Source organism: Rhinolophus hipposideros (assembly GCF_964194185.1).
Source record: "Rhinolophus hipposideros genome assembly, chromosome: 14".
Classification (NCBI taxonomy): domain Eukaryota; kingdom Metazoa; phylum Chordata; class Mammalia; order Chiroptera; family Rhinolophidae; genus Rhinolophus; species Rhinolophus hipposideros.
Window position 1 is genome coordinate 37,467,269 of NC_138060.1, and position 16,156 is coordinate 37,483,424.

Sequence of the window (16,156 nt, forward strand, 5' to 3'; positions counted from 1 at the left end):
AAAAACAAAACCATCACACACAAAAAACCCCAATACTCACAAATGTATTTATTCAGAAGAATACTCAGCACTTAAAAAGAGCTGAACCGTGTGCTATATTTGAAGAACTACAGTCACAAATCAGTGGTGAGGACTAGATGAGTAAGACCAGGAGCCAACAGTGAGTAAGACTGGAGCCAGCCAGTAAGATCAGGTGTGTGAAACCTACGTCACTGGAGGACAGCTGAGGAGTTTGGAATCTTTAACCCGTAGCAGTCTTTCTCAACCTAGGTTCAATGGAGGAACTGAGGTCTAACACATCACTGTGTGTGATGAGTTGCTTTCTCTACTATGCATCTATTATGGTGTTAGCTATGCATGTCTTAGAGAACATTTAGAAAATAGTTACTCCAATCATCTTTGGTAGGACTTAGTTCTCTCGTGGTATCTCAAAAACATACCCTCTGTGGTTATTTTTTCTATTACATGAAATAAGTATAAGCTCTCTTTAGCTCTCAGGATGTAATATGAATAATTAAAAGACACTAGTGAAATTCATAATCTTGGTTAGGTTTCCTAGCAATTTTGCTAATTATGAGATTTCCTTTTTAAAAGAAAAACGATCCCTAGGGTTTACAGAGGTTTTATTTTTATGGAATGTCACATTTTATAACTGTTTACCATAATCCTGCAAAGAGCAATAATACTACATAGTCCAGTAATTTTTAGGCTGAAAAACAGATCATTGTTTTCTATTCTACAGCTTTCCCTTAATTTCAGGCTGAGTACGTTAAGTTTTAAAAATTAGCAGTCAGTTTCTGAGCATTCTGCAATCTTCCTCTAACATTAATTAAAATAATTAAAGAAAATCTTTAAGAATTTTGGGGGGCCGGCCCAGTGGCTCAGGCGGTTAGAGCTCCGTGCTCCTAACTCCAAAGGCTGCCGGTTTGCCGGTTCGATTCCCACATGGGCCAGTGGGCTCTCAACCACAAGGTTGCTGGTTCAATTTCTAGAGTCCCACAAGAGATGGTGGGCTCCGCCTCCTGCAACTAAGATTGAACACAGCACCTTGAGCTGAGCTGCCACTGAGCTCCCAGATGGCTCAGTTGGTTGGAGCGTGTCCTCTCAACCACAAGGTTGCTGGTTCGATTCCCGCAAGGGATGGTGGGCTGCGCCCTCTGCAAGTAGCAATAGCAACTGGACCTGGAGCTGAGCTGCGCCCTCCACAACTAAGACTGAAAGGACAACAACTTGAAGCTGAACGGCACCCTCCAAACTAAGATTGAAAGGATAACAACTTGACTTGGAAAAAAAAAAAAATTCCTGGAAGTACACACTGTTCCCCAATAAAGGCCTGTTCCCCTTCCCCAATAAAAAAATAAATAAAATAAGAATTTTGGGTCTGTTTCACAATCTCTGCAAATACACAAAGTATTATTTTTGATGATTTAATTTGGCAAAATTCCCACTAACTTTAAAGTCACAGTCCCAAGAGTCATACCAAAAAATGGGTAGGTATGACTATCTTATTAATAAATGGTTGCAACAATGGTAATGGTTATCTCTTCCTTAACTGCCTTTATTTCAAGAAATTTCTTTATAAGGGGGCTAATCACAAACTTAACTTTACTATGGAATTTCAGAGTTTAAAGCATTTTAGCTATTAATACTATGCCTCAGTTTTCATGATAATCCCCAGATTTAACCAAGGTCACACAGCTAGAAAGTGGCGAATTCCTCCAAACCTAAGTTCCATAGTTCATCAGTAATAGCACATCCAAGGACCCAGGTCTGAACAAGACGCAAAGTGTACCCATTGTTCCTCTCTCCACCCAGCTAGGAGTCTATAGCTAATAGACCGCCTTTGTCATACTGCAGGATTTGTAATCCGTCCCAGTCACTTTGTCCCTCTACTTCTCTTCACTTGCACAACTCTTGTTCTGGGTTCATGACATATTTCATAATGAGGAATACAGAGAAGAATGAAAAGATAGGAGTTCCCCAAGTTTCTCTTTGGGAAATATTCTCCTGAGGCACTAGAGGTTCCTTTCCTTCTCTAGAACTATCTGGTCCCATGACGGGAGGTGCAATAGCCATTTTCTTATCTCTCACAATTTTAATAACTGAAGAAACACTGGGTTAGCATTAATTTATACAATAACACACTTTTGTATTTTAAATTATTTTTAAATTTTTCAATAAGCATCAACTACCATAAGATAGGTAAAAAGGGTGCTTTGGGCACAATACAGTTTTTAAAAAGCACCCAATACATTTTAGAAAGGCAGTAAAATGACAGGAAAAAAAAAGGCCCAGGTTTTGTCCCATTTCTGCTACTCAAGAGCTGAGTGGTTTCCAGCAAATCACTAACTACAGTTTCTTCAAAATATCTATCTCTACAAGAATGTCATAAGGACAAGAAGATACAAAAAAAATAAAAAAAACATAAAAAGAATATTCCCTCAAAATGTCAGTTATCTGGAAGAGCAAACAACATATAGGGTAATAAATAAGAAGGAACTGTTCTTCCTCATAAGACACCTAACATATTTTATGGTTATACATTTAGAACTGGTAAAAATGTGAGATCAAGTGAAATTTTGAAACTAATTTCAATAATCATTACACACCGCTGAGATTACTTCTTGATCACAATCTGTAGAACCTTTGCAACATGTCTACTAGGCTATTGTGAACCAGTAGAGAAAAGCCCTGAGGAGGATTTTATAAGATGGAAAAATAAATTCTCTCTTGAAGGAAACACAGAAAGAGGGATTTTTACTCTCTGCTACTTCAGACTCTCCATTTTCAGTTGCTTTTCCCTTCTTTTGAAAATACAGAATTTGAATTTGGGCCCATCGGTAAGCCTACTTAATGTTTTTATATACAGTATATTTACTAAGAGAAATTTCATACCTCACTACAAGATGCAACTGCTCTGTGTAAAGGTGTCAACCATTTGCTGTCTTTGGCATTAACTCTAGCTCCTGCAACAAGAAGAAAAAAATAAATTGAAATATTTTGCATAAAATATTTTAAGTAAATCTCCTGAAATAATAGTTATATATATAGTCCAAATTGGATAAATAACAATTGAAAAAGTAAAACTTCGTTTTTTAATACTTTCTATTAATAAATTACCCTTAAATTACAAAACAAAACTGTCTTTTTCAATTTATATGATTATCCAATGAGGTATTAGGCTCTTTTGATTAAAAACAAAAGAAACATTATGTATAGGCTAGAAAAGCCACCTTTATACAGAGCATATCAAAGTAAAAATCAGAATCCACTTTTAGAATGTGTGTTAAAAGCTCAAATACTTAAATTAATGAATAAGAATATTTAAACATAAAATGATCATTACAAGTCTTCATTATATTTCTTTACTAATGAATGTATCGTGTTATAAAACAATATAATACCAAAATAGTTCTCTGGTGATGATTAAAACACATTAATACTATAAAGTTATATTAATGGACACAATGGCTATAAACTTAGGAAAAAAACTGAGAAAGAAAGAAATGAACCAAACCACATGTCTTTCTGAGTTGTATCTAAAGGTTTAAGGAAGTCATAATAAAAAAAAAATCAATTATGGATAGTTTAAAAATCAAGTCAATGGACAAAAATTATCCTTAATAGAATGGAAATACACTTAGTAAGACAAAAAGTATATTACATAATTTGAGGGGGGAAAATCTACTGCTCACATAAAACCCACTGATTTGGTACCTAAATTGCAACCAAACAGAAGTGGCACATTGTAGAATCACTCTACATCTAGGTAGAGAGAAACAGCCCTGGCTCTAGAGGAAGTGGTGACATGTTCTGCACTATAAGCAATCCTAGATTTATATCCAAAATCATAACTAAGTAGCTAGAAGGGACTTCAGATATCTAGTCCAACCTCCTTATTTTCTAGATTATAAAATGCAGGCAAGGCTAATAGCTCAAAGTCAGAGTCAACTATGGCAGAACCAAGGCTAGAACTCAGACCTCCTAACGTTTGCATTCTGTTTTGTGTGTGAGGTTCAAGGGAATAATCAAGTGCCATGACTCCAACTTACGAATCTAGTAACTACTAGTTATGGGTCCCTAATGAGTTGTTTGATCCTTTTGAACCTAAGTTTCTTTAGAACAGATCTCCTAACACCTTGTTACAAAGATTAATATCTAGTAAATGTACCTCGTACACATAGGGCAGATACATTAGAGGTAGATTTAAAAGTCGTGAATATAAAAAAAAAAAAATGAAATGAAACACAGGTATAGAAAATTATCCACAAATGCAGTAGTTGAAATCCTGAAAGTAGCTGAATCCTCTGTGGGCAATGACAGTGAGGACACTAAAATACTCAACCACCAATTATGAGAGATTTCAAGATTGCTCAATTAGCCTTTGGGAGAAAAAAAGGGAGTCAGCAAAATAAACAGCCAGTGAGAGTGGTATATTCTCGTAATAAACATTTGAATAACTATCTGCCAGGCTCTGTAGAGAACAAGATGGTTAAAATATAGACTGCCTGACCACAAGTTCAGCGCTTGTTTTAGGTAGGAGGTAGAATGTAGATAGTACAAACATTTGTAATATTTATAGGTTAGAAGGTTGGAGCCCTAGAGACAGTGAAAAAGCGATATAGAAGGCAGGCTCCTTCATTCTCCCATGCATCTGCTTAGAACATCAGTGGGTCTCTATCCCTATACCTCTTTCTGCAATTTTGTATTTAATGTGTGTGGTAGAAGGGCAAGTCCTGGCATTAAGGCCTAAAGGGTAGTGACACAGACCCTCAGAAGAGACAGGTACAGTACCCTGGATAGACAAAGGCAGAGAAAAATGAGGCCTGACAGTGGGTCTTCAGTAAATGGGAGGGGTCATAAGTCTGATACAGGTATTAATTAACAAGGAAACTGAATGTGGCTGTCATAAAAACATGTATGTACTGTTAAACATCTGTGAAATAAGTGAAAAAAGCAGTGAGAACTATGTGAATAACATTTGTTACTTTTATGCAGGAAAAAGAAGAGATGATATCTACATTCATATTTGTTTTATGTGTGTAAGGTACCCTGGAGGAATGGTAAGACATTAGTAACAGAGGGTGCCTACGTGTTTGTGTTGGCGGAGGGGCACAATGAGAATTGGGTGATGGGATGGGAGACTAGGGGAAAAGGCAACTTCAGTATATACCGTGTACCTTTGAAAATACACATATTTTAACCTTTAAACAAAACCGAAATAATGCTTATTCAAAAAATGAAATTTAGTTCACACAGACTGAAAGGAGTGGTCATAAGAAACGTTCCAAGAATTTGGCTACAAGTGGAGAGAAAAAAAATTGGAACGTAACTAGCAAGAGGGTAAAGAGAGTCTTTCTTTTGGATATGGGTTATCAGATATACAATTGAAGGAAGAAAATCTGATTTTCACGGCGCATTTGGCAGTCCAAAGTATAAAACCCTGCAGGCTTCATTCTGCCATTTTAAGTTATAATTAATTAATTAATTAGTCTTTCCTTCTCTTTTAATAACAAAATCAAAATTAATTTATCCAAAAAAATGGGGACAATAACAAAGAATCCACTAATGGTTTACTGAGGATACATCACACTACTACTTGCTACTAATAGACAATTACACAAAAAAATCTGGTTTGCTCTTTAGATTCTAAAGATACTTACCTGCAGAAAGAGCAGCACAATAGGGTTTTAGACATCTGGTCATAATCTGTCTCAGGAGACACTCATCTTTTGTTATATCATGTGTTTCTTCCAATAGCACTCATCAAATGTTTTAATTCCATAGAAATTGAAGGTCAAGTATACGAAAAATGGTTGGGCTATTTTTAAGAGCACCAACAGAACAAAAATCTCCCGACCACACTGTTTAGTCAGTATGTGCCTTACATATTAACAGACAACTATAGCATAACAATGTATACTACAAGAGCAGCAATTGGCTTTCAAATAAAAAATGGCACAAGACCAACACACATGGCAGCACGCTTCAGATGTCCAGGCTCTCAGCGCTCATCTCATGTCAACTCTCTGAAAGTAACCAGATTTCTGTTCTATACACACAGAGCTCCAAAATTAGCTATATATTCACAAATAAACAAACTACAATAAAGATACACACACTGTAGTCATCCAGTAAGGGGAAAAGACATTTCCAGAGTAAACTTAACTAATCCAACAGTTGAAAACTAGCCACTAAGCTAAACACTGAGGATGGAGACAGGAAAAGAAGAAGAAGGAGGTTAAGGAGAAGAGGAGGAAGAAGAAATACCACTTAAAACTTTTTTTTTTTTTTTTTTTTTTTACAAAATAGTAGAGAGAAATAAAACCAAATATAACAGCTCTGGTGCCATCATCATGTGCTCTATACATGGCAGAACATAGTATGTGTAGTTTATAAGGATGACCTTAAGTCACCCAAGATCAATTTCTTTATTTCCTAGTCATTAAAACAGAAAAGACTATAAAATAGCAGCCCTAAACAGCAGCAACCTAAATAGAAGTTAGGTTACTGGAAAAACCTGCAGTAGGAGAAAGCTGCTGAGAAACTGAAGACAATAAAGACAGCAATTTCAGGATGGTGTCACTGGTGACTACTGCAAACCAGTATTTATAGGATACCTCTTAAATGCTAGCAACACATCTCATTAAACCCAAGATGGTTATGCCCAATTGTATGATCAAATATGTTCTATACTTGACTCCCCTTCTCCCATAAATCCACGTTTATCAACTGAGCTTTCCCTTAAGATCTGCAGCCAGAACCTATGCCACAACAGATATATGAATTTGGATTCACCTTTTCAGAGTAGAGATGTGATTAGATTTCTGATATGTTAAAAGCAAAAAGAAAACAAGCAAAGATCAACTGCAGGGTCACTCAAATAGGCTGCATCCATTTGATACCATAGTTAGATAATATAAAAAAATCCAAATAACTAGCTTCCTTTCACCCAGTCTTTTCATTTAATAATTCCTACATAGAAAAATAAATGCACTCTGAAATGACAGTTGTTTTTTTTTTAAAGAAAAGGGTTATTTAAGATAAGATTTCCAGAATTAGATAAATGTCTAGCTCATTTGGAGATAAACCAGAAAGTAATTTAAAAAAATAAAAAATCTGATTGACTTACATCAGTCTATTCTAGGCTCTAGACAGCAATGCCGCTGGAGAGAGGTTTGGACACGTGAGGAGACAGCCAGGGGTTAGGAAAGAGACCGGGAGCAGGACCTTGTGATCTAACAATGGCTCTGTAACCAATAGGCTGTGAGACCTGGGGCTGCTTCCCATAGCATAGAGCTTCATTCGTTAACCACACCCCCTGCCGCCTGCGAATGTGTGGGAGTGTGGTGCACAAGGGATAAGACAGGGGGATGAGAAAGGATGGGCCTCAGGGTGACACAACAGAGGGAGCTCCCGCTTCTGCAAAGCAGCGCTACGAGTCAGGCGCTCAAGTCAGGAATGTCCCATTTGACTCTGGGCGGGTCTCATTCTGCAAGATAACAGATTCACCTGCTTTCTCCCTAATCGAATCAGTCACCAAGACCTGCCAATTCTTTGATTTTTCAATCTCAGCAGCAAAATAAGAGTTGTGCTAAATGATCTTTATGATCCATTTCCAGTTATAAATCTATCCTATTTTGAAATAGTCAGAATATATTATTTCATACTTATTAAATACCTTGTCCTACTTTAATATTAAATAGATGAGGTAGTATCTTCATATAATTTATGCCAAGGGTCTTCAAATTACAGCCCACAGGCTGCCAGAAACCTATTTTGTAAATAAAGTTTTACTGCAATGCAACTACACACATTCACTAAAGTGTTACATATGTAGCTTTCATATTAAAGGGGCTGAGTAGTTGCCAGTGTCTGTAAGGTCCTTTACATAAAAAATCTATCAACCTCTGATCTAAGCTAAGTTTACTATTAAAGTTATTTCTATTTTACATATGTGTTTGTAATAATTATAAATAGTCCTACTAATAATTTTCTAAAACTTCTATTAAGGAGAATAGTTCTCTGCTCTGCTCCTGAGCCGCAGAGGAGATAGACCATATCCAGTGAAGTAGGCCAGGAGCCATGTTCTTTCACTACTCTTCCCAAAATGGAAATAATGCTTTTCCTTTGGCTGCCTACCAAAAACAGTGGCAAAACCTCCAGACTCTGTTTTCAGTTTGGGAGTGGAATGAGCAAAAGGCAATTACATTTCCACTTTTCCACCTGTCATGTTGGAAAAACAAAACAAACACAGATGCTCCATTGTGTGACACAAGATATTGTGGGTTGAATTGTACCTAGTGCCTCCCAATATATATGTTGAAGTCCTAATCCCAGCACCTCAGAATTCGACCTTATTTGGAGAGGGTCCTTACAGAGCTTGTTAAGTTAAAATGAGGTCATTATGGCGGGCCCTAATGCAATATGACTGGTTTCCTTACAAGCAGAAGACATCTGAACAGAGACAAATATAGATGGACGACACAAGGAGAAGATGGTCATCTGTAAGCCAAAGAGAAAGGCCCAGAAAAGATCCATCCCTCACAGCCCTCAGAAGGAACCAAACCTGCCAACATCTTGACCTTGGACTTCTAGCCTCCAAAACTGTGAGAAAATAAATTTCTGTTGTATAAGTCACTCACCTTGTATGTACTTTGTTATGGCAGCCTGGCATACTAATATACCAGCATTGCAGGCTTTCAAGGGTCACATACTTTAGGTCTAATTCCTAATACTAGAAACATGATATTTGTATTTACTTCTCAAGGACTACATTTTCTATGAAAGGTTAATCAAATGAATTTTTGACTAATGCCTCATATAACACAGTCATTTAATCACCTGATATAGCAGTCTGAGGTACTGCTAAGCCTATGGTTTTAAATATAGGCATGTCTCATTTTATTGAGCTTTGCTTTGCTTTGCTTTATTGAGCTTCACAGGTATTGTGGTTTTTACATATTGAAAGCAAGACCTTCCACCAGCAAAAAGATTATGACTCGCTTTATTGCTATACTAGGTTTATTATGGTCTGGAACCGAACCCATAGTATCTCCGAGGTATGCCTGCACAAGCATTAAATAAATAACTCCCATAAATAGCTCTGTATAAAGGTAGCCAGAAAATTTAGTCCTTTAAACACAAGTTCTTCAATAAAAGTCACTGCCTACACAAATTTTACTAAATGTTGGGGGCAGGGAGTAGAGTGTAGATGGAAGGAGGAGTAGTTCAGATAATAACAGTTAAGAGTATGAAATCTATAGCCAGATTACCTGGGTCTGAATGCTGTCTCTAGCTTTAATTAGCAGTACCACTTCAGCCATAAATCTCTAAACGCTTTAGTTTCCTTATTTATAAGAATACCTTCAGAGTTAAGAGGACAAAAATAAGAAAATAAAATGAAAAAGCTAAATTTAGCACAGTACTTGAGATATAGAAAACAATCACTGCTTCCTCTTATTATTTAACCCCATTCAATAATAACTGTAAAATTAATTCTACTGTAAATTCTATGGAAGGATTCAGTGGTTTGACTACATGTAACATGTCAAAAATGATACTCCTCATCTACAAATCTCCGAGTTTCGTCATTTATAAATACTTGATTTCCAATGAATTTAGTTCTGAACTTTAGGTTAAAGAGGGTGAGTAGCAGTAGTACTTTAAAAACAAAACAAAACAAAACAAAACACCTCATCAAAACATAAAACAGAATGTGAAATAATACCATCTTCAGTACAAGAAAACAGTTACAACGACAAACTAAACTATGAAGAATTCCTACCAAATACAGAGAAATCTGTATCAAAATGAGGAAAGACACTGAGTCAAGGGAAGCTTCGTCAAGTCCTGGAATGGCTACTAAGTCTTTAAAAGAGCATGTCCATCTGTCACTTTTTCTCTGCCATCTATATCCTACCTAACAATCTTTTAAATGATCTAGAGCTATGTGAGTTATCCACAGGAGAAGCTCCCCATAGAACTCGAACTTTATACCACAGAACAAGGCTGAGGCAGTGCTAAAGGAGGGCCAAGCTGACATCTTTCTTATTTTCGACCCAGCTGGAGATGGAGGGTAAGAACCAATCACCAGCAGATCACTTTCTAAGAACCTGTGATCTAAGCTGCCAAGTCACCCCTACTACCCAATAGTACACCAAGAACTAAAGGAAGAGAGTCCACTGCTAGGACTGAGAGAAAACACATTTGTTTTGAGAGCTATTTAAAGAAACAAACCTAAATGACGCTCAGTTTTTGCCCTTCCCTACTCTACTCTTTAGCAAATAGCTGCTCTGGAAAGAAGCACATTCCTCAAAGATACGTAAGAAGCCGAAAGGATTTAGCACAGGATTAGAACAAAAACACAAGAGCGCAGAGTAAACTGAATGAAACAGTTAATGGGTATACTTGAAAGGAATCATCCCAGGAAAGGAGAGGATGCATTTGCAAACTGCTCTCTGCACAACTTCAGACAAGTTAAGGTCTGAAGAGAAACCTCAGAGTGCAGAGAGAGGTAAGACAATGCATGCAGAGAGAGGACTACTGGCAGAGTTCAAGAATGAAAAAAGGAAAATAAAATAATGACAGATAAAAGCCCAGAAACAACAAGAAACAGAAGAAATAAAACTTAAAAACAGTCAAGAATCTGAAGCCACACTAAGACTAAGTCTTTAAAAACCATGGCACTCCTCTCAAAATTCTGCATTCACTTTCAGGACCAAAGCAAATCTCTACGACAAGGCCACACACAATCTGGCCCCTGCCATCTCTCTGCGTCGTCTCCTACTGCTCTTTTCACCTGCCTCCAAACATGCTCCCTCATCATGGGCTTGTCCTTGCTGTTCTCTCAGCTTCCTCCAAATATCTGCATGGTATGCAAGGCTTGCCTCCTCATTTTCTTATCTCCTCAAATGTCGTATTATCATTGAATCCTTCCCTGATAACCCAATATAAAACAGCCACTGTCCCCATCCAATATAAAATTCTTTTAATTTTTTCCATAGCAATTACCACAAGACAAACTATATATAGTAACTTGTTACGATCTCAAAACAAACTCCACGAAGGCTGGGACTTCATCATTTGATTCACTGCTCTATGCACAGCACACCTAGAATAGTGCCTAATACACAGACCTGCTTGTTAAATATCTGTTGAATGACAGGTCCAAGGAAATAATCTAAAACCAAATGGAAAAGACAAAATTACAATCAGACAAAAGTTGGCAACAACGGGGCGGACAAATGGCTCAAATGGTTAACATGTGAGCTCTGAACAACAGGGTTGCTGGTTCGATTCCCACACAGGCCAGTGAGCTGCGCCCTCCACAACTCGACTGTTGACAATGAGCTGCCCGAGGGGCAGCCGGATGGCTCAGCTGGTTAGAGCACGAGCTCTCAACAACAAGGTTGCCGGTTGTTTCCCGCATGGGATGGTGGGCTGTGCTCCCTGCAACTAAGATTGAAAATGGCGACTGAACCTCTACAACTAGATTGAAGGACAATGACTTGGAACTGATAGGCCCTGGAGAAACACACTGTTCCCCAATATTTCCCAATAAAATTTTTTTTTAAAGTTGGTAAAGACAGACAATGGAGATCCAACTTAGTTGAAATACACATAGAACAATTTACAGATGGAAAAACACATGGAAATAAAATATTCAAAGATTTATGGAAGATTTAAATGAAATAAAAATCTGAATTTCAGAACTAAAAGTGCTGAAATTCACATATTCACATTATGTCCCAGGGAAAAAAAATCAATACACTTAGCCTAGTGAAGTTAGTATTAGATTTCAGGAATAAAGAACTGAATCCTATAGGCATCCGGCAGAAGAGAAGTGACCATGGTGGTAGAGGGTAGTATGGGAGATGGAAATACTAAGCAGAGAAAAGCTTAATCCAAGATTTTCAATCAATGATAGAAGACACTGGAGCAATATCTATAAAGGTGAGAGGAAAAAAGTATGAATTGAGAATTTCATTATTAGCCAATCTACCCTTCAGTTAAATAAATACGATACCAGGAAATATGACATCCACAAGCTCTTACTGAAAATATAAAAACAAAAACTACTTGATGATGTCTATTTGACATCAAGCGATACATCAAAACAAAAAACTTGGGAATAGAGAAACTGGATAATAAATAAAGATAGGGTGTGTGTGTGTGTGTGTGTGTGAGAGAGTGAGAGTGAGAGTGAGAGTGAGAGAGAGAGAGAAAGAGAGAGAGAGAGAGAGAGAGAGAGAGAGAGAGAGAGAGAGAGAGAGAGAGAGAGAGAGAGAGAAACACCGTAGGAATTATGATTACAAAACAGAATGTAAAGTCATAATTCCTGACAATGGAAACAAGAGTAAAACAAATTAGAGAAGGTAATTTCCTAATTTTTCAACATAGGAAATCAGAAAGCAATCAAAACATGAAACATGAACATGGCATAACATGACTCTATAGAATGATCTCAGATTTTTTTTATATTCTTCATTTTTCATTTTAGAGAAATATTTTAGGAAAAAATAACCTTGCCATGGATACCAAAGTAGTTATTATAATACAAAATTACAGTAATTTATTCTATTGTGTGCTCTTATTGAAGCATATTATCATATTATGTCTTTTGTGTAAATCTAGAACTATGTGGGGAGTATTTCACATTGCTTAATTTTCTTAAGACTACACTAGTTAAGGTTAACTTAATGTAATGTCATTGCTAATTAGCATGAAGGGTAAGAGCAATCTACACTTTCCTACACTGTTTTCATTACTAACTCTGAACAAATTAGTTTAATTTGTTGCCTATTTTTATCTCTACGCACCATAATTCTCTTCTTTATCTAGGGTCAAACACCTAGTTTCAATTCTAATTTATAACTAAACTTCTTTAAAATTCATTCAATATGATTATAAGGTAGTTTTGAAATCAGGAGTTTGGAAATCATCGTCTAATTTGGGCCTCAACAACCATGGCATTCAAATCAAATTTAAGTAGAACCCCTGAAGCACCACTACAGAACCTTAAGAGTCTACATATGAGAATGTTTGAAGACAACTCTTCTGAGTGATATTATTCCCCTGAGGTCTACTGAGCTATAATTGACATATTTAACACTGTATTAATTTTAAGTATACAACATAATATATGTATATATTACAATATGATTATATTAAGTTTAATTAACATCCATCATTTCACATAGTTAAAAAGTTATTTTTCTGGTGATGAGACCTTAGATCTAGTGACTTAGTAACTTTCAAAGACACAATACAGCATTGCTAACTATTGTCACCATGTTGCACATTACATCCCCAGAACTTACTTATAACTGGAAGTCTATACCTCTTTACCACCTTTATATAGTTCCCCTCTCCACTCCTCACCTCTGCAACCACTAATCTGTTCTCTGTTTCTAAGTTTGATTTCTTTTGATTCCGCATATAAGTGACATCAAGCATTATTTTTCTTTTTTGTGTCTGGCTTATTTGCCGAGTATAATGTCCTCCAGTTTCATCCATGTTGCTGCAAATGGCAGAAATTTTTTTTTTATAGCTGAATAATATTCTATTGTGCACAACAGTTCCCGGGTTAACTTTTCTCTACATCCATGTCAATATTTGTTTCTCTTGCCTTTTTTATGACAGCCATTCTAACAAGTGTGAGGTGATAACTCGTTGTTTTGCTTTGTATTTCCTTGATGATTAAGGATATTGAACAACTTTTCATGTACCAGTTGACCATATTTATGTTTTCTTTAGAAAAATGTCTATTCAGTGCCATTGCCCAATTTTTAACCAGATTTTTAAAAATTTTGCTATTGAGTTGTATGAGTTTCTTTATACATATTTTGGATGTCAACCCTTTATCAGATATACAGCTTGCAGACATTTGCTCCTATTCTGTAGGTTGTCTTTTTCATTTTGTTGCTTTCCTTTGTAGTGCAGAAGCTCTTTAGTTTCATGTAGTCCTGCTTGTTATTTCTGCTTTTGCTGCCTTTGCTTTTGGTGTCAAATCCAAAATGCTTAACCCTTTATGTTTTCTTTTAGGAGTTTTATGATTTCGGGTCTTATGTTCAAGACTTTAACCCATTTTGAGTTGATTTTTGTATACGGTATAAGATAGTAGTAGTCCAGTTTTCCCAATCCAATTTATTGAAGAGACTGTCCTTTCCCCATTGTATATTCTTGGCTTTTTGTCATAAATTGGCCACACATGCGTGGGTTTATTTCTGGGCTCTCTTTTTGTTCCATTGACCCATGTGTTTGTATTTATTCCAAAACCATACATTTGGATTACTATAGCTTTGTAATATATTAATAGTTTGAAATCAGGAGGCATGATGCCTCCAACTTTGCTGCTCTTTCTGAAGATTGCTTAGGCTATTTGGGATATCTGTGGTTCCATTCAAATTTCAGGACTGCTTTTCCTATTTCTATGAAAAACGCCACTGGAGTTTTCATAGGAATTGTATTGAATCTGTGGACTGCTTTGGGTAGTATAGACTTTTTAACAATGTTAATTCTTCCAATCCATGAGTATAAAATATCTTTCCATTTATTTGTGTCTTCAGTTTTTTCCATCAATGTCTTACAGTTTCCAGTGTACCAATTCTTTTGCCTCCTTGGTTAAATTTATTCCTAGATATTTTACTCTTTTTGATGCAACTGTAAATGTGATTGTTCTCTTAATGTCTCTGATAGTTGTAATTAGTATATATAAACGCTAGATTTTTGTATGTTGATTTTGTATCCTGCACCTTTACTGAATTTATTAGTTCTAACAGTTTTTGGTGAAGTCTTTACAGCTTTTTCTATATAATATCACATCATCTGCAAATAGAGACAGTTTTGCTTTTACCTTTCCAATTTGGACACATTTAATTTTTTTTCTTGCCTAATTGCTCTGGCTAGAACTTCTAGAATTATGTTGAATAAAAGTGGTAAGAGTGAGCATCCCTGTCCTCTTACTGATTTTAGAGGAAAAGCTTTTAGCTTTTTACCCTTGAGTATGATATTAGCTGTGGGCTTCTCATAAATGGCCTTTATTGTGTTATGTTCCCTCTATACTCACTTTGTTGAGCATTTTATTAAATTGTGAAATGAATATTAGATTTTGTCAAATGCTTTTTCTGCATCTATTGAAATGATTATATAATTTTTATTCTTTATTTTGTTAATGTGCTGTATTGCATTGATTGATTTGAGGATGTTGAACCCATTCTTGCATCCCTGGAATAAATCCCACTTGATCATGGTATATGATTTTTTTAAATGTATTGTTGAATTCAGTTTGCTAATATTTTGTTGAGGATCTTTGCATCTACGAGTACGTTTGTCAGGAATATTGAACTACAATTTTCTTTTCTTGTGATGTCCTTGAATGGTTTTTATCAGGGCAATGCTGGCCTTGTAAAAAAGAAATTTGGAAGAGTTCCTTCCTCTTCTATTTTTTTGTAGAGGAGTTTGAGAAGAATTAGTATTAATTTTTCTTTAAAGTTTGATAGAATTTACCAGTGAAGCCATCTGTCATAGGCTTTATTTTGTTGGTAGTTTTTTGATACAGATTCAATCTCCTTACTAGTAAAAGGTCTGTTCAGATTTCCTGTTTCTTCATGATTCAGTCTTGGTTAATGTTGTACATGCTTCATCTGCATGTGTCTAGGAATTTATCTATTTCTTCTAGGTTGTCCAATTTGATGACATATCATTGTTCACAGTTCTGTCTTATGATCTTCTGTATTTCTGTAGTATCAGTTATAATGTCTCCTATCTCATTTATGATTTTATTTACTTGAATTCTTTATTTCTTGGTAAGTCTAGCTAAAGGTTTGCCTATTTTGTTTATCTTTTCAAAAAATGAGCTCGTAGCTTCATTGATCTTTTTATTTTTGCTCTGATCTTTATTTCCTTCTTTCTATAACTTTGGGCTTTATTCTTTTTATAGTTCCTTGAGGTGAAAAGTTAGATTGTTTACTTGAGCATTTTCTTTTTCCTCAATGAAGGTGTTTATCTCTATAAACTTCCTTTCTAGAATTGCTTTTGCTGCATCCTATAAATTTTGGTATGTTGTATTTCCATTTTAATTTGTCTCAGAATAATTTTTGCTGTTTCTTTTGATTTCCTTTTTGCCCCATCAATTGTTTAGTAGTATGTTGTT

The 16,156-nt window shown here is 35.9% G+C and overlaps 1 protein-coding gene across 11 annotated transcripts in view; it reads right to left on the reverse strand.

Moving 5' to 3' along the window:
- The window catches only part of ANKRD28 (ankyrin repeat domain 28), a 145,231-nt gene that overhangs the window by 52,976 nt on the left and 76,099 nt on the right, over positions 1-16,156 (reverse strand). For 6 of the 11 annotated variants that reach the window (XM_081071292.1, XM_081071294.1, XM_081071293.1 and 3 more), the window contains one exon: positions 2,896-2,966. The exons of the other annotated variants lie outside the window; for them this stretch is intronic. In XM_081071292.1, the coding sequence (XP_080927418.1) occupies positions 2,896-2,966 (71 nt within the window). The remainder of the gene's footprint in view (positions 1-2,895; positions 2,967-16,156) is intronic. 11 annotated transcript variants of the gene reach the window in all.